Raw genomic sequence first — 24,714 nt, 5'->3', positions numbered from 1 at the left:
GGGGTGGGTACATGACTAGGTCCTGCCCTAGGGGTGGGACCAGGAAGGGGGGTAGTTACACCCCTCTCCCCTGCCGGACTTTCCCCAGGTCAAGGGCTGGCGCCCCTGGAACTGGTTCTGGCCGGCAGATGCGTAGTGAGCACCGGGGTGCCACTCCGCAGTCACCTTCTTGTAAAGCCCTGCCTACCCAGGATACACAAAACCCTGTCTGGGATGGTGCGAACACCGCCCCGGACAGGAAACCCTTTGTCCAAGCTCTCCTCGCTGGAAGGACTCCCAGCAGCAGGAGGTCAGACTCGTGTCTGTGGTGGCAGCATCCATTTTGTGGAGCTGAGGCTTCAGTTAACTTTAACCGGGGTTCACAGTTACGTACATGTCGTGTCCCTCTAGAAGGGCGGAATGCTAACCTCGTCGCCAGCATTGGTGAGGGGTCAGCATCCCGATTCGTATGACACCTTACTCGACATGTCTTGATAACGCGATACCGAAGTTACCAATCTGGTACGCGTTATCATGGAACAGCCATTGGGTCTTGGTTCCGCAAGCTGCAACCGGGCTCGGCTCGTGCCAGAGCCCAATTCACACGATTCCACGCACTCTGCCTTCAGGATTGTCAAGGCCTGCCATAGGAGTGACTGATAGGAACTCGGGTGTCCATTTTAGGGTTAGATATAGGGATACTATACCTACAGCAACGGGCGAGTACGCCACGTTGCCCCAGCTGTCGCGCAGCCAGTTGTGTCAGATTTAGATGGCCATCCAGGGGTGGCATAATACATGCTTCAGCCCCTGGTAGGCCCTGGGTACACCGATGCCCTGAGTTACAGGGTCTGACAAGGTGGCCCAGTCCCAATTGGGTAATGCACCTAAGGTACACGCATCAATTTAGCGAGAGAACAGCTAGGCTGTGGGTCTGATTGGCAGGCCCACAGCCCGAGAAAGTCGTAAACCAGTGAAACAAAAGCAAAAAATCTGGGTGATCATAGGATTGCAGACCCTACTCTCCTACAGTCGTAAATTCAAAAACGACTGAATGGTCACCTCACCCTTCTAAATCCTTACCAGGGAGAAGTAACAACTTAAATAAAAGCAAAGCGCTATGCAGCGGCAGACACGGCCAGGCCTCAACATAATAAATGAAATTTCCGTTTGATCAAATATCTATTTGGTCCCTCGTGCTGGTTAATCAGAGTACACAAAACTGAAAACGATCCGCTCACAGCGCACACTACATATCCTGAAACAGGCCCCAGGCAGTTTTCTGTTGAGGAAAGCTCCACCGGCTGAACGCTCTACTCTGATCAATTAATGAGATTAAAAGATAAATTAATCGCCTTGCGGGGTCCCACGCATGGCAGATACCCGAGGAGGCATCCTAACAGATGGCGTAGGCGCACCCAAGTGACTGCAAGCATTGCGCGGCACGAGACAACGCGACACATCCTAGTGATTGCGAAATCGGCTGGTAGACCTACGGCAGCTATGTACCCGTTCTAGAAGAAAGAGCGGAAACCAAACCTAGAGTAACTTCCTAGGCGCAATGTATGCGCACGTCAACACCATAAGTATTATTTAGCCTAACTCCGGTCTGGACTGTAAGGGAAACGAAGCGGCCACAGGCAGGCCTTGGACACGGCAGCCCCGACCCCCACCATTCAAATAGTGGTACACGAACCGGAACAATAGGCATGCAAAGTTAATTCACCAACCCGCTCGAGAATACAATGACCCAGCCCTGGCGGTACAACAGCTTCGCGCAACTGCCCCTGAGCTCCGACGGGCCTCCTCAAAATGGCCACGGGGGAGGGGGGGGGAGGGGACACACTCCGCCGCCACACTCCTTACAGACAGCAGTGCCCGCGCTACACAAACGTGACCCAGTCCCCCAAGCTCGATGCCACTCATTCCTCTGCCGCACAGCACCACCCCCTCAATGTGGAGGTTTCGCGGACCACGCCGACCCCAACTCCTGCCTAACCAAACCCAAACGACCCGACTCCCACACGGAGCCAGAGGCAGGAGAGGGGAGAGGAAACCTATGGCTACAATGCCCACACTCACCGGAACAAAACCGACGCCAGACCCGGTACGACGCGTCACAAGGGTGATCCAACGGCAACAAGAAGCAAAAGAGTGTCCCGAAGCGGAATCGCGACGTCCGGAGCGGCAAAGAGGCCTCCACGAAGGTGCAAGGGGATAATAAACCCTCTGAGGCACCTCCCAGCCGCCCCGGACGTGCGACAGTGACCCGCCTCCCTGCTACTGGGCTAAGCCTGCCCAGGGGATGAGTGGCTGGTCACAAGGTGGGCGGGGGCAGCCCACCGTGACTAAGAGCCCGCCCTCCTGATGGCCACTGCGTGGCCTCGGGCAAGCGCACAGATTTAACTGATTACTAACTGTGCTGCTGCTGGCCGCAAGTTAAGTCTGGTGCCTGCCGCCCGTAGGTGCAGCCTGCAGTTTAACGAAAAGCAGAAGGTCGGAGTGCAGGCTGGAGCGCGGCCGGCTTTATAATTTATTTGGGGAGTGGGGACACTGTTCTTTCGTACCAATCCCAAATAAATAAATTATAAAGGCTGCCGCGGCCGCCTCAAAAATGGTGCCGCCTGGGGCGGACCGCCCCCCGCCCCCCTAGCTACGCCAGTGTTGTAAAGGCAATGTTTAGTGCTGTATTTTCAGGGTTCAAGGATGTAATTATTGCCTGTCTGCAGGTCCGAACCCCCAGCCTTTTCCATTCTGCTTTGAGATTACGTCTACGTTGGGGCATGAGGGCGGGACATAGCAAACCACGTGCTCCAGTGTTTCGGCTGTCTTGCCGCAACCTCTGCATGTTAAATCTTCTGTGGTGTGCCGCCATGGGGCAGATCTTTTAGGAATCGCCAGACCCCCATTCTGATGGCCAGAAAACTGCGTTTTAAGTGCAGTGAATAAGTACAGGAGAGGTAGGTAGCAGGGGATAACCGCCCATAGGAGTTCATGACTGACCATGCATGACTGCGTTTGCAGAGGTGGGCTTTATCAATAATGAGAGAACTCATTCTTATGCTTTTTTTAATACAGGTTTTAAAAGCAGTCATGCTTGGGTTGAGGGCCCATAGGTCGCCCGCCAACATTTCGCGGATAGAATCTGTGAAAAGGCGGCCATACGAACCCCCCTGGGTTTTTCTGACTGATCTCTGACCAGACTAAAGCCTCTAGGGAGCCTATGTTTGCATTCCTGAGTTTGTGACAGAAATTTAGGTATGTGCCGATGTTAGAGGCCTCCTTATTTAATAGGCCCAGTTCTAGCCTGGTCTGGGCAGCGGAGGCGGATTTGGGCAGATGGAGGACTTTTTTTATAGATTTTGTCACAAGCTGGTTTAAGGTTATGTTTAGTTTACCCCTAAATATCTCAATGCCGTAAGCTAAGGTAGGCCCAATCTTTGCTCTCAGAATTTCCAATAGGAATGATAGTGTTGGACCAGACAGCTCTTTTGCGAGCTTAGATAGGGTAACCTGTAAGATCGTAGCTTTTACTGCGATCTCTTCGCGTTGTTTGGAGAAATTACCCCTTGAGTCAAAATGGACCCCTAGGTATTTATATGTACGTCCTGTTGTTAGACTTTTGTTATTATATGACCATTCACCACCACCATTGCGTTTCCTTCCAAATGCCACTACTTGTGTTTTCTTTAAATTTACCTCAAGTTGATTCTTAATTGTATAGCTATATAGCTTATCCAGAAGCCTTTGAAGCCCAACCCGGGTAAGGCTAAAAAGGACCAGATCGTATGTGTAAAGAAGGTTGCTTATTGCTAGGCCTCCAACCTTAGGGGGGTGACTATTTGTTTCGTCAAGTACTACCGACAGGTCTGCTTTGAACAGGTTAAAAAGAAGGGGGGCTAGAACGCATCCCTGTTTGACACCTCTAGTTGTCATGATTTTCCGCGAGAAATGCGTGCCAGACCCCAACTTCACCTGGACCCATGTGTGTGAGTACAGTTGGATTATCGCCTCCAGAAGTTTTTCCGGGATCCCCCATTTTTTTAGTTTTTCCCATAGTGCTGCCCTTGGGACCCGGTCAAACGCAGCTTTAAAGTCAACAAAACAACAGTACACAGTCCTGGAAGATGAGAGGGTTTTGTCGATAATTATAGACAGTGTAAACAAATTGGTCATAGTCCCAGAGTTGGCAGTAAAGCCGGTTTGGTTCATTGGAATCCGTTCATGCAGCTCGGCCCATGCCCTCAGTTCCTTCAAAAGAATTCCCACATGATGCTTGGCCTCGATGTCTAGGAGAGCAATTAATCTGTAATTGCTCGGAGTGGCAAGGGAGCCTGATTCATGGATTGGGTGAATAATTGCACCACGCCAGGAGTCCGGAACAGTTGAAGTTCTTAGTGCGAAGATGAAAAGGTTGGTTATGTGCCCCGACCAAAGAGCTGTGTTTAATTTGAACAGACTCTGAGGTAAGCCATTTGGGTCCGGGGCCCCGTCTGATCTTTCTTTTGACACAGCCTTGGCAACCATTTCTTGAGTGATCTGGATATCTTTGTTGCTTGAGACCACGCCATTTGTGTTCTTGCACATGCTGTTATTTGGGGAGACTTCTGCCTCTAGGTGGGCGTGGATTCCTGTGGCTCTGTGCTCTCCGGGGACCTAAAGTGGACGGACAGAAAAGAGACCCAGTCTGATTCTTGTATATTTGCTGACCCATGGTTTGATGGCCCCATATTAGAGCAGTTGATTAAGGCCCAAAATTTCCTTGTATTGCGTTTTTTGCTTTCCCATATTAATTTGGCCCAGAATTGATTTTGATGTGCTCGTTTGTCTTTTTGTGTGACCATTCTGAATGATTTTTGCGCTGATTTATACAGGTGCCTGAGCTCGTTGTTTCCTGGGGATTTTTTAAGCGCCCGCAAGGCATTGTTCCTGGTTTTCTTCAATGCCCTTGAGTGAGTTGAAAGTGAAAACTGCCAGATAGAAGTGGCTTTGTGCTGGTGCTGTTTAGCGGGAAAAAGTGTGACCAGTTGTGAGCAAAGCATTGTCCATGCAACGATCGGGGAGGCCATCTGGTCTATTCCGCCTTTAATGAGAGCTTTGCTTGCCTTCAAGATGTTGGGGCTTATATCTTCACTCCATCTTAAGCGCTTCAGGGTTTCAATGTGAATTCCTGTGCAGGTGGTTGGAGCAGATGCATGGTACTCTGGCTTTATGTTAAGGGTGATAACCTGTGGGCGGTGGTCGCTTTCTAGTCGCACTTGGATGCTAAAGCTGGCCAGATGCTGGAGCAAGGCTGAGTTGCAAATGGTATAATCCAGGTAGGAATGCTTATGCCAATTTGTCCAGGTCCATTTTGGAGGGGTGTCTTCCAGTGATCTTCCGTTCACTACCAAATATCCGGCGCTGTAAAATTGGAGCACGCAGAGTTCTCCCAAGGCACAGTGAACTTGGTTTAGGGGCTTGGTTTGTGATGGTACCTCCGGTTGAATACATGGAGGAAGCTCATCAAATTCTGCAGGGTTGCCCTGGAACAGGTTGGTGTTCAAATCCCCTGAAACAATGCAGTCCGAGTCGGGGTAGTCCCTGGCAAGATCGCTCATGATTGTTGATAGACGTGCCAGATGGCCCTTTTTTGTGCGTGTGCTTGGGTTGATATAAACATTGAGAAATAGGAGCGAACGTTGCTTATACCATGAGTTGATTTTAACGCCAAGTAACCAATCTTCCTCAAAGCTTAGTGGCACAATCGGACCTTTTAGGTTGTTTGCGACATAAACTGACAGTCCCCCTTTTGGGTGGCCGTAGCGGCAGTTTCTAATTCCTGGTTTCCATAGTTCAATAAAACCGGTGATTGGACAGCTTTGTGTGGCCCACGTTTCTTGCAGGGCTATTAGTGCGTGTCGGTATATGAAGGAGTGTGTCTCTAGGTTGTTTAGCTTCTGCTGAAGGCCGCTGATGTTCCATGAACACAATGTGAAGGTGGAGTCTGCCTGGATGCTTATGGCAGTTGCTGGTCGGGATTTTAGGGAGCTTGGTTTTGCCAATGTTTTTTGGTTTTTAACCGCTTGGAGGGCTTCCTGTGGTCAGTCTGTTTTTCCGCTGGACAGGGCAGCCGGAAGCCATCCCCATCCTTGAATATTGTTGGGGCCAAGTTCCCCAGTTGGGAAGATTAACTGTGGTTCTGTGGTTCCTAACGCATTTTTTAGAATTGAATAGGGCCTGGTTTTAGGTCCGGCTGAGAGGCTGTCAACTTTTGTTCCGGTGCCTGGCTGAGTTAGTAACACTGTGGGGTAGCCTGGAGTGGAATAGGGGTAGATTCTGATGCCCCAGTCCCGGAAGGTAACCTTATGGTCCAAAAACACTCCTGCCCAGGAGGATGATCTGAGTGACACCAGGGTTGCCTCGGATGGTTGTGTACCTCTTGGGGGGAGGAATTCAATTGAGTTAATGTCGTCCGATGATAGTGCTGCAAAACCCGGGATGCCTCCCCTTTGATTTATATTCGGGGACTAATGAAATAGAGGTGTGTTTTGATTCGTTTTTAATCCCCTTTAGGCTTGGGCTTTGATTTGAATGGGTGGCTTTATCGGCTGAGGGGGCTGTATCTTGTCCTCATTGGGATAGGAGGTGATGAAAACACGACCCTAGCCTCAAGGTCTGACTATTTAATAAATGGGTTGGCTTATGATTGAGAATTGTTTTTGAAGGGATTATTTCAAAGTTGAACTTTTCCTGCCCAGACGGGAGGAGTTGAGGGGCTGGATGGGGTTGTGGTGCCATGCCTGTTGTGCTCATAGAGGAGGGTTCGTTGAGTGTGGGCCTTGGTTTTTCTATAGCAGATGTGGCTCTGATCCCACTATTTGGGCGGATGCCACAGTTTGTGCAGATGTCATGTTTGAATCATAACCACAATTAGAGGGATTTTGAAAAAAACTTGAGAGTGGGGCCCCTTTTGGGTGACTGAGGCTAACATTGTTAGGGGTTGGAAGTGGCGATGGGACATCTGTGACTTCCCTTTTGGATGCCATTAGAAAAACGGGAAATAATTTCGGGGGTACGGATGATTGGTTTACTTTTAGTTTGTTTCTTTGTTTTTGCTGATGTTTGTGCTCTCTTTTGGTGCGGGGTGGCGCGGGAGCAAGCAGCTGTTCGGAGTTGGTAAATACAGGAGCGGCTGGGCTAACAAGCAGCCCTGCTGCGATAGGGCTGGTGTGATGTATTTGCCCATGTGCGGCCGATACTGCGTTCGACGCTGGTGTCCTTGGGGGGAGTCGCAATTGAGGGAGTTTTACTTGATTATTGCTCTGGACTGTTTGGGGATCTTGTTCCCCACTTGCCTGAGTCGCAGTTGCAATAGGTGTCGAAGGAATGTCTAAATCTGAGCACAGGTTTGTGGGGGTTTGCGGTTCTTTATAGAGGGTTTTAGGTGGGCCGGCATCCTTCAGCAGCTTAACCTCATTTATTACAGTGGGTAGAAAATCTGGTAGTGAAGAGAGTGAGTCGATAATGGGTGAGCAACAACAAACTGTACTAATTTTGAGGATGACTGTGCACCTATAATTAAGGAGTTCAGTTTGTCCAGTTTAGTGTCGATACCTGCTGTGAATACTGCTAGAGTGTTCAGTAGGTCGACCTGCATGTCTAGTTTGTCAGAGTGGTAATTTAGGGCTGTAACTGTCAGTTGGAATGTTTGAAGTAATTGAGGCCAAATGCTCGATGTTATGGGGGCTTCTTGATGCTGGGTCGCTTGCGTTGTAAGGTTTGGAGTGTTTTGCTGGTTTTTAAAAAAGAAGGATAGGTCCGCTAGGAGTTGATCATTCAAATCGGGTTTTTTGGGTGATTTTGATGGGGTTATTATTGCTGTTAGTGGTGAAAGTATGCATTGCTGGTAGCTGGTCAGAACCGGGCTTCCCTTTGGAGGACTGAGGGTGTGTGATGAGGAGGAGTTAATTGTGTCGTTGTTGGAGATCTGGTGGCTTGGAGCGTGAATTTGTGGGAAGATTAATTGACGATGAGATACTGGAGTTACCACCTTTGGTGCATCGGCGTGTTGAGGTGACGGTAATGGTGGGGTCGCTGCCTGCAATGCTAAGGGGTGTTAGTCGTGGGTTGGAATCACTAAGGACGGTTGGGAACAGCCTGTCTCTTGTTTGTTGGGGACGTATGGTCGATGAGACTGACTCGATAAGGGTTGGTCAATTGGTGGTGGATCTTCAGTCATCCTCCCGCAGCCCTCCCGGGATGTTGTCTGGTCATTAGCTGCAGACCCGAAGATGAAGACTACCGTGGCCGAAGCAGGCGTTTTGGTTGTTGTTGTAAACAGCATTTGCGGTATTTGCGTGCTTGGCTTTGCCGGTTGTCCTGTGGTACAGGGACTGCTGGCCTCCATGGGTTGAAGAAGAGAGGTGGGCTTTAACATGACCGGGGCTTTTTTAAAGTAGTCCGATATGGACTGCAGTTTTAGTCCATTTGAAGTTAGTGAGTGGGAAAATAACTTGCAGGTGTTACTAGGGTGTTGCTTTCCGCATGAGGGTGAGTTTGAAGGCTTTGGAGGATCCGGGGGGGTCCGAGGGCTCATGTGAATGGTCCGGGGGGGGGTCGTCATGAGTTCCCGCCAGTTTTGACTTCTTCCTTTTTGTTGCGGTAGTAGTTTTTTTTACTCTCCCCAATCTCATTGCTTCTATTGAATGGTCGGATAGCAGAGGGCCACTGGTGGGGGGTCAAATGCAGTGGGGCTGCACTTGGGGGTTTCTGCTGACTCTTGACTCGGTTGTGCGCACTTGAGGGACGTTGGGGTATAGGGACCCCTAATATCCCCTAGTGACACCTTGGCGAATTTTCTGGTCTTAGCTTGAATGATTTGTGTCGTGTCGGGGATGTCAGATCTCCGAATGTCACGTGTCGTGCGCTATCACTGTTGCTGTTGCTGTTATTGTATTATTGTAGCGTTATTGTGGCGTGCGTTAGGCAACCCCCTCCTTACTTTTCCCTCCCGGCCCCCTGCCTGTAGCCACCCGTCACCGGGACCAACCACACCAGAGACTGATCGACCGTGCTTGGTGTAGAGGCACGTCCCCCCCACCGGTGTGAAAGCTCAGCCACGTGGAGGGGATGAGTGCGTGACCCCTCACGGCCCGGTCTCTGATAGGTGGGGGCGCCGACCAGGAGTCCGCAGGCAAAGGGAGATGATGGGGAGGGGGAAAGGAGTGCAGGGGGGGTGATGCCAAAGCTGAGGAGCTGTAGGAGACACCGAGAGCACCCTAGGCGACCGCGGGGAGTTGACTGCCGCGGGGGCGAACACGCAGAGCAGAGCTAGGCAGCGCTGAAGCTGGACCAGGAGCCCTTTGCGTCAACCGGGGCTTGGGGCGATGCCCACTACGACCCTCTGCGGCGACGGTAGCAGAGGCCCCCAAAGGACAGATTCGAGCGGTATGGGGCTTGAAGACCAAGCAAACCAAGCGAACACCATGCAAACCGGGGGGGAGTGCAGTCAAACCGAGCTAAGCCGGGGCTTGGCTCTGCCTACCCATGGCTGTGCTGCACCGCTGCTCACCTCCCCTCAACTTACTTGGTTGGTTGGTTGCTTCTGCCACCGTTTTATACCGCTCCGTCCTCGGGCCAGCGGCCGCCGAGACCGCGGCAGTTCCAATTTTGAGCCCGGAATCTAGGAGGCGACTCCGCTTGCTCCCCTGCTCGCTCAGCCTGCTCGGCTCACCGCGGCTAGCCACGCCCCACCTCGTCAACCTCGTCAGCACGCCTGTCAGTGACTTGCAACTTCACGAGCAGTCTTCTCGCCCCAAAACTTGAATACCATTCTCGAATGTCTGTAGTGAATCAATGCTGGACAAGAAACAAAGAGCATGGAAATATATAACATTAAGAGATGTGGGCTCAATACCTCCTCAGAAGAGTATTTTTAGTAACAGTCCCTGTGACCACTCTAATCATGTGGATAGAATGGTCACATAGAGAGAGAGTGCGCGTGCGTTGCCTAGTAAGAGTACAAGATCATCAAGATTTTAGAAGACATCTCTACACATTCCACATCATAACCACACACAGTAAAATAAGAAAAATAGACATAAAGATAAATGTTATGTATAACAATCAATGACAAAGATAGTCATTCCACATTTCAGGTGGCTTACGCACCAGCATAGGTCTCTATCACTGAATATCCACCCTGGACCTTGTCCTCCATTTTCAGGTTTCTTGCTTAGTCTTCTCTTGAAAATGTGCTCTGTTTCCTTCCACGCAAATGTTACGTGTTTCCAGTACTTAATTTGTGAAGAAATAAGTACCGGGGCCCTTATCAGGAGGCCACTGCAGCTTGCACCACCCATTGCCCATCAGTGCTGCCAATGACTGTACCAATATTACACACACCACGAGAAAGACACAAACATAAGACTAAATCAGACTAAACATAGGCGAAAAAAACAGAAAAGAGGGAAAAGCAGCAGTGGAGGGAGCAGAGTGGCACATACGGCCACATTGCACCTTGACAAAAGTGTGACTGCAGGGCGATGTTCCCACTCTATCCCCGGGTTTAGACTACGATCAATGAAACTCGGGTACGACATTTGAAGTGTGTCTACTAAGGGCTAGTATGGCTACATACACCCTCCCTAATTTATAGGGATTGACTAGGAGGGAGTGTTACAAACTACAAGGGATCTGTATCCTGAGGAAGGCCTTTGACCCTGTTGGGCTAAACATAGGCTGAAACATGTTGGTACAGCAGACAGGGTAATGGAGTCATTGATTCTCATATATGCCCGTTCACTATGAGTTTTTAATCCTGCCAAGTGGGGCCTATAATAAAAAATAGGCAAGTACCCTCTTACACAGTTTTCATTTTTTTTGCACTTGGGATCCCTAATTTGAAATATTTATAATCCTTTTTGAAAATATTATCGCTCCACCCGGAGCGTTGGTTTGTGCCACGGTGTGCTGGTGGCCCTATGACGAAGCATGCCACTATCTAGACTAGAGGATGAGGGCAATTAAAAAAAACCGTAGGGTTTTCCCAAAGTTATTCCCTTTTGTGTTTACCAGTTTGGTTGTTATGGCCAGGAACATAGTTGGTCAGTCTTCTGCTTTTCCCTCTTTTCTGTTTCTTTCCCCTCTCTATGCTTAGTCTGATTTAGTCTAATGTTCGTGCCCTTCTCGTTGTGTGAGTAATATAGACCTCTCCGGAGAGCGAGAGAAGGCGTAATCTCTTGTCCCTTCTGGGTGTGAGTATAAAAATGACAGTACCTACACACTTACTAACTATTACACTCCTGAAAGTGTGGCAATTCAGGCTATTCCAGCCTCCCAAGGGTATAAGATTGGCTTGGAGGCAGATATGTCAGTTTTAGGTTATATTGAATTGTCAAACAACTTTTGTTGTGCTCGTCTGTAAATTAAATACACAGTTGCCACAATTTGGCAGACCATCATAAGCGCCGGTGTTGACAATTAAGTGCCGGCGCTTAAACCCTGCCTGTTTCCTTCCTCATAAACATTACCTGTTTAGTTTTGCTCCCATGAATGGGGGTATTCTTTCTCTCTTTTCTGACACATGTCTCTTTGATACAGAGAAACTTTTAAAACATTTAATATCTCTCCATTATCCAACAGAACTGATGTTCCTTTGTAACAGGATACTTTTTCGGGGATCTTGATGACTTGCACTGTGTAGTTTTAGTTTCAATCAACTGCCTTCCTGTGTCCCATCCTCGTCACGAAAATTGTAAAAAAGTAATGCTGGACAAGATAGTGAAAATATTCTAAATTAGGCACTTTATGCAGCACCTAACTACATTCACTTCAAAAGAATTCCCCTAGGACTGCTCTCTTGTAAAACATTTGCTATAGTTTTAGGAGTTTTAAATACTTCAAACTCGACCCGAATGTATCTGAGCGTTTTACATGAGCACCAGTTGCATTACAGACGCGCGCATTTATTTTTGTTAGACTATAGGAGATTAAGGATGTTGAGAGTCCCTGCCGAGGCTCAAACCTGGTTCTCCCGCTTCGAGGTCGACCGCTCTAGTCGTTAGGTCACATCCTCTCCCCCATTCCAATAGGTGGAAGGTTCAGTCAGTGAGCAGGAGCATGGGATGCCAAGGTGAGACACATAGACATCATGACTGCATCCTTCACTGGAAATCAGAAAATAACATAACATCCAAGAGAATCATTGTAATGTAGTAAAGAAAGGAGTACGTCACCTGATATGTTTTTCCTTGACAACAGGAAGAAGAATGACTAGTTCCAACTATGCAGCTCTGATCCTCGCAGCCTGGATAAATGCCTTCTTCTGGGCCCTAATGCCTATATTAGGTTGGTCCAGCTATGCCCCAGATCCCACCGGCGCTACTTGCACAATAAACTGGAGGAAAAATGATGCGTAAGTAATGAAAATATATACATACTACTTAAACACATGATTCATACAGTGCAAATTGGGTTGTCTGGCTTGCTGGGAGAAAATATGTTGAGTTTGTTAGAATAGCCCTTTTTTCAAATGTAATATCCTGAATGTCATTGTTGCAGCTGTGAACAAGAATTGGTTAAGGAAGCTCTACAGGGGGGTTTAGGAATCTGGGCAGCACAATATCAGAATGCCACTGCTCGAATGGTGGGTGGCCAGAATCCTGCCATGCTGTAACCAAGCGTTTTCTTGACACAATCATGTAAAAAAAAAATAGGACAGGGAAATCTATATATACTTTGAACATTGCAGTCTTTATAGAGATGGTCATAATTCTTTTAAGGGCATTAAGCAAAATCAATTGATTTGCGTCCAATATGTTGTCATGTCGGTGGAGGAAATTAGCATGGGAACTAAATTAGCCTATCAAAATATCAAGGACAGAAGTTGGGAGCACAGGAGCCCCATTCACTCATGCTTGCTGGGTTATAACAAACTCTGAAGATAGTTTTACAGTGTTTGAATTTAGGACAGGCCAACATTAAATAGGAGGAAGACAACTGAACCAATTTGCAAACAAAAGTGCCTAATACTACCCCCCAGTTCCTGCTTCAGTGTAGGTGAAACATTGTCCAGAACATGCAGCACTTAGAGTATAAGGAAGACTTTTATTTCTGACAAAAAGCAAGGTATCTGAGAATTGAAAAATAAATTAAAAATCGGATTCTCACCTAAAGGAGTAATTATGTCCTGTTGAGTGACCAATTCTTAAGTAGCATTTCACATTTATCAGGTATAGTGTATCTTCCTACATCTCAGAAAATAAACAGTACCTTATGCTGACAAGAATTATTTCAGAGTTAAATTTCACTTATTTGCATGTTTAATCATTCGCTTAACCATTAAGACTGGAGGAAGGATGCGTTCCTGCAGGATATCTGAAGAGATTCCTATAATTTATTTATTTATTTATTTGCAGGTTTATAAAGCGCTGTGAATAAACTCCCGTAGGAGTATCTCCGCGCTGGTGACACCTGGTAGAGAACCTGAGAGGAAGCCACAAGGATTAGAAATTGTGTCAGAAGGACTATTAAGATCCAACAGGATAGATGTTAAAATGAGCTAAACAAAAAGGTTTTCAGACATTTTCTGAATTTAAGGTGATTCCGACATTGTTTTAAAGAGAGTGGGAGAGAGTTCCAGAGGTTAGGACCTACCACGGACAAAGCCCTACCCCCTAACCTAGATTTGGTTATCTTAGGAATGCTTAACAGCAGCTGTTCACTGGACCTAAGGGTACGGGTAGGAGCGTATGGAACAAATTTATTGGCCAGATACTCTGGCCCCAATTCATTAAGGCCTTTATGGATAATACAGCAAGTCTTAAACTTCACTCGTTGCCGTATTGGCAACCAGTGTAGTTTATGCAGTAATGGTTTAGAAGGGGACCTGGGAGGTGCATTAAGCACCAACCTAGCTGCTGTATTTTGTACCACCTGCAGGCGGTCCAGAACCTCTTCGTTAGCTCCTGCCAGGAGACCATTGCAATAATCAAGACGGCTGATAACAAGAGCCTGAACTAAGGTTTTCCTGTAGGAGTCAGGGAGGAAAGGAAAAATCCTACGGAGGAGACCTATTACGTGGAAACATGATCCTACAGTAGTGATGACATGATGTTTCATGGTCAGCTCCGGTTCCAATCTGACTCCCAGATTCTTGATTATTGTTTTGGGCTCAGGAACTGGGCCCAAATCAAGAGGCCACCAGTCAGGAGACCATTGGACCTTCGCTTCCCCGAAAAGCATCACCTCCGTTTTTCCAACGTTGCATTGGAGCAAATTGGAGGACATCCACCTTGCAACTGCCTTCATCCCATCGGAGAAAGATTGTATTATCTCCGGTGTAAGATGTTTAAAAGGGAAGAGCAGCTGCGTATCATCAGCGTAAGACACTGGATGGAATCCAAAAGCTCTGGTTACATCTGCCAAGGGGGCCACATAGGTGTTAAATAGGGTCGGGCTCAGGCATGAACCCTGCGGGACCCCCTTGGTGATGTTAACCTCCTCCGACCTAAAGTCACCCATGGTGACAGATTGGGTGCGGTTGGAGAGAAAGCTTCTGATCCATTCCAGTGCTGTACCGCCGATTCCACTCCCAGACAGGCGTTCGATAAGGATGTTATGGGAAATGGTATCGAACGCTGCCGATAAATCTAGCAGCACCAGGACAACAGAATAACCTTTGTCCTGGTACAGCCGAAGATCGTCTGTTATCGACAGCAAGGCCGTTTCAGTACTGTATTTTGGCCTGAAACCTGACTGTGATGGATCAAGGCTGCCAGATTGTTCCAGATAGGTGGATAGATGTTTATTGGTATGCTTTTCGATGATTTTCCCTAAGAATGGCAGCAGGGAAATGGGTCTAAGATTAGACAGATTGGTCCAGGGAAGTGATGTATTCTTCCTGATAGGTCTAACAAGAGCTTTTTTCAAGCATTGTGGGACTACTCCAGATGTAAGTGAGAGGTTCACTAGCCTCTGAACGTCAGGGCCCAGAGTACTTCCTAGTGGACCCATAAGTCTGGCTGGAAGCAAGTCCGTCGGGCTTCCACTTTTAATATCCGTGAATAGTCTTTGGACCTCACTCAGTGATATTTCCGGAAAATCATTAAAGGAGTGAGAATTCGTAGATTTAGTAGATGCTATCTGCACCAAAGCAGAATTATCTTGGCTGCTTTTGTCAGTATTAGATGTCTCTATTTTCTTATAGATGGCATCGATTTTTTCAGTAAAGAAACTCGATATACTATCACAAAGATGTTGTGAGGCCATGTCTGCACTTTCGCAAGCTATGGGCTTCAGAAATGTATTGACAATCTGGTACAGGGTTTTTGAATCATTACCAGCTGCCTCTAACTGAGCGGTGATATGGTTCTTGCGAGCAGATCGTATGGCTTTGTGATAGGTATTAAGAGCCCTCTTGTAGTTGGCTTTATCTCCTTCCAGATGAGATTTTCTCCATGTCTTTTCGGACTTTCTAGCCATACGTTTAAGACTGCGCAATTCCTCCGAATACCAGACCTCATGTTTCCTGGCAAGGCTCGTTTTAAAAATCTTTATCGGGGCAATTTGTTGTACTACATCACTGATTGCTAAATCCCACTTAGAAAGGGAACTATTTATGTCATCTGTACATACAACAGGGGGGGGAAGATATTTTTGTTCAAAGGTGATGTTAGTGATTTTATGCCACTGCCTACGTTTAGATGGGATATGGACATGTGGGATGGATCGGGGATCATTTATTGGCATAAAGAACTCAAGCATGAAGTGGTCTGTCCAGTGATATTGTTTGGGTACATTGCATTCAATACCAGGGAAGTTGGTTATTACCATGTCCAAAGTGTGTCCTGCTTGATGTGTGGGTCCACTATTGTATTGTTTTAGTCCCAGAAGAGAAATATCGGTCATGAAGGATTGTACCTCACTGTTATTTTCTTCCTCACTATGAATATTAAAATCCCCAAGTAATAAAAAGTCTTTATCTGGGCTTATATGTGGTGCTAGTGCTTCCACTAACAATTTAGACATATTTTTTAAAGGGCCAGGAGGGCGATAAACCAAAGCTCCTTTCCTACTATATTTGGCTCCACCAATTTTTTTAGGTCTATCCAATCTAACGATCTTATAACCCACCGGTATGCCAAGGGTAATAGCGGGGGTGGTGTGAGGTTTAAGCCAGGTTTCAGTTAAGAAACACATATCTGCTTTGTAGGTTGAAATAAGATCCCAAACCTCAGTAGCATGCTTGACTAAGGATCTAACATTACACAGTAAGTTGTTTCCTCCAAGAGTCGGAGTAGTCGGGATGTTATCAGAACATTGTTGGAGAGAAACGTTTTGCGTCAAAAATTGTGTATGGCAGGACCTACACGAGAACGGCCCTTCAGGGAGACAGTGAAATGATGGGGTACATTTAAGTGATAACAAATTAGGGCGTAAATACCGTAATGTATGAGAGGAATATACCAGCCTAGAAACCATGGTATCCCCAGGCGATAATGCCATAGCCCCTAGCCACGTCCAGTCGCGGACGGGCGCAGACGGGCTTCTCTTTGGCGCGTCTCAGGCGCTTCGCTGCGCGCGACCGCTGCGCACTTGCTGTGACGAGGGGGCTAAATACCTCCCAACGTGCAGCAACTAGAGCGCTACCCGCTCTGTGATTGCGGAAGTGACCTGGCTCTGCCTGACCCGCCCTCCGCTCAACGGCACTGGTTGCCGAATCGGACCGGGGCGGGCAGGACAGGAGATCGAGCTCAGGCTAGGTAAAGTGTGTATGTGCTAATATTACCTTGTAGCGTGTAGCGCTGCTAACAATCAGCAATGACTATACACGTTTTTTAAAACACGGCGCTATTAAAATTATTTCAGAAATCAAATTTACAATTTTCAGTCACATTTAAAAATCATATGCAGCGTAAGTCTATTGCTCTACACCTGGGCGTCAGCGGGTCGGGGAGACACTGCCACCGTCCTCCCTACCGCAAATGCCGCCTGCTCCTCGCTGCCTAAATACCTCCCAACGTGCAGCAACTAGAGCGCTACCCGCTCTGTGATTGCGGAAGTGACCTGGCTCTGCCTGACCCGCCCTCCGCTCAACGGCACTGGTTGCCGAGTCGGACCGGGGCGGGCAGGACAGGAGATCGAGCTCAGGCTAGGTAAAGTGTGTATGTGCTAATATTACCTTGTAGCGTGTAGCGCTGCTAACAATCAGCAATGACTATACACGTTTTTTAAAACACGGCGCTATTAAAATTATTTCAGAAATCAAATTTACAGTTTTCAGTCACATTTAAAAATCATATGCAGCGTAAGTCTATTGCTCTACACCTGGGCGTCAGCGGGTCGGGGAGACACTGCCACCGTCCTCCCTACCGCAAATGCCGCCTGCAGAGACTGAAAACTATTCAGTTATACTTCCTTGAAAAATTTAGGAAAATTGACCATATGCCAGTGAGGAGATTACTTCCTATACCACGAATACTCCATGATTCCTGATAAAGAAGGACTTATCATTTTGCCAATTGATGATTGGCGTCAGTCCAAACGTGAGTGGCGGTTGCTACGGAATGGGAAGGAGGGGTGGGGGGAGGATAACAAAAATAAAAACTATCCCTTACCTGATTACTTGCAGCTTCCCCACCATCCTCATCTCTTTCCGACTCCCAGCAGCACACAGGCTCCCCTAAGCCAATCACGATACTGTTGTCACAAGCATGACAGCAGGTTCGTGATTGGTCTGAGTGGCCTCTTCGGCCAAGTTGGTGGGGTAGCCAAGGTTTTCATTGCTTCAGTAAAAACCGTTGTGAGAACTCGTGCAAGAACACTGGAAGATCACCAGATGAAATGAAGTTGAGATTGCAAGAGAGCCTTAACCATAGTGTTGGTTTTGGGTCTGTGTGAAACGAAAGTTAGTAAGGGAGACATAATTATAGTCCTTCTTGTGTTCTGTGACGCAGAAACTGTAGGAGTGTAGTAGAAGTATCCAGGCCGTGGAGCTCCAAAAAAGGATGCTAGAAAAGATGAGTCTCCAATCATTTCTAGAAGTGAAGATGGGATTGGACTTCAGAGGTAGATTTCCTCTTAGAAATATGCCCAAACCTGGTTATGTAGCAGTAAAAGTTATGTGATGGATGGAAGGAAGATTTTCAGCTCCTTGGAAATGGACACTTTGTTACAAGTAGGACAGAGACATGCCTATTAAAACTTGCATGTGGTTTCAGTATTCAGCATATAGAGCGGCATAATTACATACGGTTTGTTCATCGGAGATATGTCTGAAGAAAACGCCAGGTCTTTGCGATATTTTATTAATGTGGCAAAAACTCTGTTATTTTTGGCAAAATCTTTTCTTGATCGCTCATGTGAATCATGTCACAAGAAGTGCGCTCTACACAATGGATAAACTCAAGCTCATCTTCCCAGACCTTGGGCCGTATCATACTTACAGCGCATTTTCCTTGTTTGCGCCAGGGGCACCTTATAAATGGTGAACCCACTGCAAACAAGGAAAATACGACATATTCTGATAAATGCATTGGCCCGAGGGCAGTCGCGAAGTTGCGCTGCCCTGGGGACAGCACATTAATGTGAAAAATGAAGGGGCTGCTTTGAAGCCACTCTGTGTTTTCACAGTGCAGGAGGTAACCCGCCTGCACTTTTAAGGGGGAGTAGAGATCCCCTTGTATGCGGGTACAATGATTGACTGCACCTGCCTGCAAGGGGATGTCTGGGGGGTTCATGGGACCTCCTTTCCCTCCCTTCAGTGGGCTGCTCTTAGGGGGCGCACTGACACTATCCATGTATCCAGCAAAAATGCTGCATGAATCGTAAGCCTTCTGCTTTAACCATATTCTAGAATGTTCTAGTCCAAATCAGTCCTGGCATGCTTTGCTGTGAGGGATATTCCTCTTCGCCTGACAGATTACATTTCTATGATGTTTTTAACTACTGTTTGTGTCTATCGTTATTAAACCATGGGCCGGATGCATGAAATTCCCATTAGTAAAAACTATGATTGGATGCAATCACGGGGATGGTGGACTACTGGGGTCAGCAAACCACCATTTCTGTGATTGCATTTCAATAGAGTTAATTTTTTATAATACAGTCCATTTTCCTTCAAGAAAACTGGTCTGCATTTAAGAAAGAAATTGTAGCAAAAAAAAGTTTGCTTAGGAGTTAGCAGCGTTTTCCTCGACCACTGTCTACTCCAAAACAATTTGTTATACAGTCACAAAGGTGAAGGGGTTCCTTGAGACCCCTTCCCCATTACAAATGAGACCTGGAAGTTACTAACGTTTCACAGATTTTCGACCGAATTTCGGACACAAAACATTGATACATTTCATTACGAACCACTACTTGGAAGGGATGCCCTAAACACTTCCCTTCAAAATAGTGATTTGTTATCGGTATCGAAACACATTTTGCGATTTGTTTAGCTTCTTGCAGAATGTCAAAATGGGTTTTGTACTTAACAAAAAGCCATTTTGCTGTCGTAAACCCTGTGAAAAATCAAGACTCAAATATTTTCCGTTTCAGTCCATCCCTAATGCCGAACTTTGGATGCTGTAGGAATACTCCTGTAATTATGTACTTCCATGTAATCCTCGCACAACCCTGAGAGTTCTCAATGAATTGTAGAGTTCCTTAAGTGCTCCAAAGTGTAAACTTGTCACATGCAGAATTGCATGTTTTAGTAAAATCTATGAGAAAATTTGCATTACTACATTGTACGTGTTACTAAAAAGAAAAGGGGATCAAAGCACTGATTCCCGCACCAGTCTAACGTCCCCTTCAGTTACTGAAGAATAAAGCGAAGGTGCCGATAGCCTGAGACACAATCCCCTATGCCCCATGAAGATTAGATGAGAAAAGCTCTCATTGTCTCTTCTAGTTCAATACACAAGATTATGGCTCCGCACCCTTCTAGTAAAACAATTTTACATATGTTTTTAGATAATAAACATTATACAGTGTTGATCACATGTTTGAGTATTCTCATTTATTTTCCCAAAGCGAAGCCAAACACAAGTTCTGGAAGTTTAAAACTTGATCTTTATTCAATTATCAATCAGATAGCCAACGCGATTCGTCCGTTACCGGACTTCTTCAGGGCATTAAACATTTTGATATTATTTCAAGATGCATGTGCCTGTCGGTAATCGGTTCAAAACCGATGGTTTTAAAAATTGCCTATCAGTTTTTGGCAATGTAGAAAATCAGCTTTACGGATTTCAGTCGATACTGCAAAAAGTGTAATCGCAAATATATGCGTGTCGTCAATCATGTCGTCATCTGGTTCGTCGATCGACGAAACGCTTTGGCTATCTGATTGAAAATTGAATAAAGATCAAGTTTTAAACTTCCAGAACTTGTGTTTGGCTTCGCTTTGGGAAAACGAATGAGAATACTCAAACCTGTGATCAACACTGCATAATGTTTATTATCTAAAAACATATGTAAAATTGTTTTACTAGAAGGGTGCAGAGCCATAATCTTGTACATTGTACGTGTAGTTTGTGTCCACAGTGATAAAATGTGTGTCCATAGTGATAACATCCCTTTCCCTAACCGCCCAGAAAACGTGGATTTTCTTGCCTCATTCTCATATTGGAAATGCATAGAAGTAGGAGGAACATTTATGTTTCCAGGGTCAAAATTCACCTGCAAAAGGGTAACCTCTCATGCTCTCCTACATTTGCAAGCAGGGTCAGTCAGAAGATCGGATAACACTGCCACTAACACTAAGGGGCATATTTACAAGGCCCTATCGCCACGGGAATGTCACTTTTTAGGACTTTCCTGTGGCGTTAGGAGCTTTGCCTTATTTACAAGGCAGTGCTAAGCCACTTAACGTGGCTTAGCGCTGCCTTTTAAATAAGGCCCCCTTTCACGCTATGCTCAGAGTAAAAGGGGAGGGCAATGGGTGTTGTGGTGGGAATTCCACCACAACACCCACTGATTCTGGCGCTGCCCCCTATTTACAAGGGAGGCGTAAATAGGAGGCAGTACCAGAATTAGGACCAGGGAAAACCTGGTCTTACCTTGGCGCAACGAGGAGAGATGTTTCATTTCTCCTCTTTTTTGCTGTTTTCATGTGTGCCGCGTTGTGCAGCACACATAAAAATAGCAAAAGCCCAGTGATTGTTTATGTACAGGAAGATCCCCCTTCCTGCAGATGGACAATATTTTTTTTTAAATGCCGTTTTGCAACTTCTATGTGTGTTGCATTAAGCATTGGGGCAAGGTGCCTGCGCTGGCGCTAGGCTGCTTAGTGTAGCTCCAGCGCAGGGGGAAACGCAGGGCTGCACCATATTCTTGTAAATATGATGCAGCCCTGCGTTTCTGAAGTGGCTGAGAGAGGTGTTAAGCCAGGAAGGCTAACGCCTCACTCCGCCACTTCCCTTTTACATATCCCCCTAAATTTGCAAATGCAGAAATTGCACTTAATGGTGCAATTTTCACATGAACATGTACACTTTGCACATGTAAAATTCAACTGATCCTCAACCTGTGGATCAAGATGGTGAAGTTTTTTTATCTAAATTTTATGTGAAAAGTGGGTATTTACTGGTTTCAAATTCTTGTTATGTGCTCAAAATGCTTTGTACATAGGGGTCTGTATCATGAGCACCTTTGTTTGTTTCTTAAGATCTGATTAGAAGTCCATACATTTCCTTCAGAATTTCTCAAAGTTAATACATGAACTTTAGACAGAACAAGTCGGAAAACTTTGAGCATAGTTTGCCTGTCTCTGTTTCTGACGTGTTCTGTCTAAAGCTCCTGCACTTACCTTGGAGAAATTCAGAGTTACATGAATGAACCTTAGACACCTTTGACGCCAAAACACTGGAATTCGGCTCTGACTGAGTCTGCGCAGATCGTCATGATGTGGCCTACAGTACTTTGGGGCATATTATCAACACAGAGCGATAAATCTCCTTTCTATATGTTCTCGTACAAGCCCTGAGCCCCAGGTCGATGCCACGCTATAAACGCTTTCGGGATGCACATCTGGATACCCCTTTGGCGAATATGGAATGTGGCTAGTCTTAGAGCCAATACAAGAAAGCTGAGTGATAATATCGCTGAGCGTGATTAGCGCTATTTTTTTTATCGCTGGCTATCGCGGGATTAAATCGCTGAGATAACGCGTTATCATCAACATTTATCTCCACAGCGATAACAAATCCAGCAATAGCAGCGAAATAAGGGGTCATCGCTGGAAATCCAGCTATACAAATGTGGCGATAAGGGAATCCTTGGTAATAGGGAGATGTGGACTTAGCCTCAGAATCCACCTCCCTTTATGAATATAGCTGGTACACAGACATAATATCGAAATTTAAATATCGATATACAATTATATCGAAGTTTAAATATCGATGTAACACAATATCGAAGGTACGTAATATCGACACTATTTAATATCGATATCAGTAATATAGAAGTTAAATATATCGATGTGTAGTAATATCGATGTAAATAATTTCGATGTTACTGATATCCAATTTATAATAATTTGTTTGTATATTATAATGTATATAATATGTTTTTAAGTATTTATTTCTGTAATTTAATTAAATTTAGCATTTTAGTTCAGTAGCGGGTTGTGGGTTTATAGGGGAATAGGGTGGGAAGTAATTTAATTATGTTAAAATAAGTATTAATTAGTAGGAATGAATAATTAATTTTAATTAATTGGTAATTAATTTTAATTAATTGTTAATAATTTTTAATTAATAGATTAATTGATAAATATGTTATGTAGCGGGTTGTGGGTTTATAGGGGAATAGGGTGGGAAGTAATTTAATTATGTTAAAATAAGTATTAATTAGTAGGAATGAATAATTAAATTTAATTAATTGGTAATTAATTTTAATTAATTGGTAATAATTTTTTAATTAATAGATTAATTGATAAATATGTTATGTAGCGGGTTGTGGGTTTATAGGGGAATAGGGTGGGAAGTAATTTAATTATGTTAAAATAAGTATTAATTAGTAGGAATGAATAATTAAATTTAAATAAGTGGTAATTAATTTTAATTAATTGGTAATAATTTATAATTAATAGATTAATTGATAAATATGTTATGTAGCGGGTTGTGGGTTTATAGGGGAATACGGTGGGAAGTAATTTAATTATGTTAAATTAAGTATTAATTAGTAGGAGTTATTAAATATTTTTAATTAATTGGTCATTAATTTTAATTAATTGGTAATTATTTATGTAATAGTTTATTTATTGAATAATAAATGTTATTTTTTATTTATAAGTATGTTATTTTAACTCTTACGCTATCCAACACTTTCCCTACTGTTGCACTCTCTGGCGTGGGAATAGTAATTTTGACCCCTACGCTATCCACCACTTTCCCTACTGTTGCACTCTCTGGAGTGGGAATAGTAATTTTTACCCCTACTCTATCCAACACTTTCCCTACTGTTGCACTCATTGGAGTGGGAATAGTAATTTTTACCCCTACGCTATCCACCACTTTCCCTACTGTTGCACTCTCTGGAGTGGGAATAGTAATTTTTACCCCTATGCTATCCAACACTTTCCCTACTGTTGCACTCTCTGGAGTGGGAATAGTCATTTTTACCCCTACGCTATCCAACACTTTCCCTACTGTTGCACTCTCTGGAGTGGGAATAGTAATTTTTACCCCTACGCTATCCAACACTTTCCCTACTGTTGCACTCTCTGGAGTGGGAATAGTAATTTTTACCCCTACGCTATCCAACACTTTCCCTACTGTTGCACTCTCTGGAGTTGGAATAGTAATTATTACCCCTACGCTATCCAACACTTTCCATACTGTTGCACTCTCTGGAGTGGGAATAGTAATTTTAACCCCTACGCTATCCAACACTCTCCCTACTGTTGCGCTCTCTGGAGTTGGAATAGTAACTTGTACTCATACACTATCTATGTTTATAATTTTATTATTATTACTTTTATGTTGTTATTAATTGTTATTTATAAAAGTAAATTATGTTTATAAAATTATTTATATATATGTAATGTATGTATTTTTTAGTACTTTTATGTTGTTATTAATTGTAATTTATATTACTATTGTATGTATATACATTTATATTCATATTATTATATTTTTATATATTTATAAGTTATTAAAATAATTAATTTAGAGTTATTATTAATGAAAAATATACTATGTATTATAAATGTATTAATAATTCTTTTTTTACATTAATTGTTAATATTTTATAATATATTATATTTTTTTAAGATGTTTATTACATTCATAATTATTATTTTGTTAATATAATATTTTTAATTAAAATGTAACAATATTTTACAAAAAACGATATTTTTTACATTCGATATTTTTTTTCCGATATTTTGGTACTTACCTTTTTAAAGATAGCATCCCGATATTTTGTCCCTCGATATTTGTGTTGCGATGTTTTTGTATATCGATATTCTGTCTGTCGATAATTAGTCAGACATTCAATATAGCTAAGTCTGACATTTTTCAGACGTTAGGTTAAGGTGATAACCACGCTTAGCTCGCCTTTTTTGTATCGCTATGGGTGTCTTGGGCCTGCTTGATAATTCTGAGAAGTGCAGTTAGCAACATTTTCTGTGTTATTTGGACACAAAATGCCCACTTTGCATCTCATTAGAGATAAAAAGCGAGAAGTCGATAACAAGGCTGCTAACATGCGCTAATGCATGTTAGCACTGCTTGGTAATAGGGTGAAAATAATATCTCCGCT

At 44.7% G+C, this 24,714-nt stretch overlaps 1 protein-coding gene across 1 annotated transcript in view; it reads left to right on the top strand.

Annotated features, from left to right (window-relative positions):
• The window catches only part of RRH (retinal pigment epithelium-derived rhodopsin homolog), a 182,596-nt gene that overhangs the window by 70,860 nt on the left and 87,022 nt on the right, over nucleotides 1-24,714 (top strand). The window contains exon 4 of the mRNA XM_086963136.1: nucleotides 12,223-12,376. Coding sequence (XP_086819262.1) covers nucleotides 12,223-12,376 — 154 coding nt within the window. The remainder of the gene's footprint in view (nucleotides 1-12,222; nucleotides 12,377-24,714) is intronic.

The sequence above is a fragment of the Lissotriton vulgaris genome, chromosome 3_1 (genome assembly GCF_964263255.1).
Source record: "Lissotriton vulgaris chromosome 3_1, aLisVul1.2, whole genome shotgun sequence".
Classification (NCBI taxonomy): Eukaryota; Metazoa; Chordata; class Amphibia; order Caudata; family Salamandridae; genus Lissotriton; species Lissotriton vulgaris.
The sequence above is the reverse complement of the archived record's forward strand: the minus strand, read 5'-3'. Positions and strand labels throughout refer to the sequence as shown.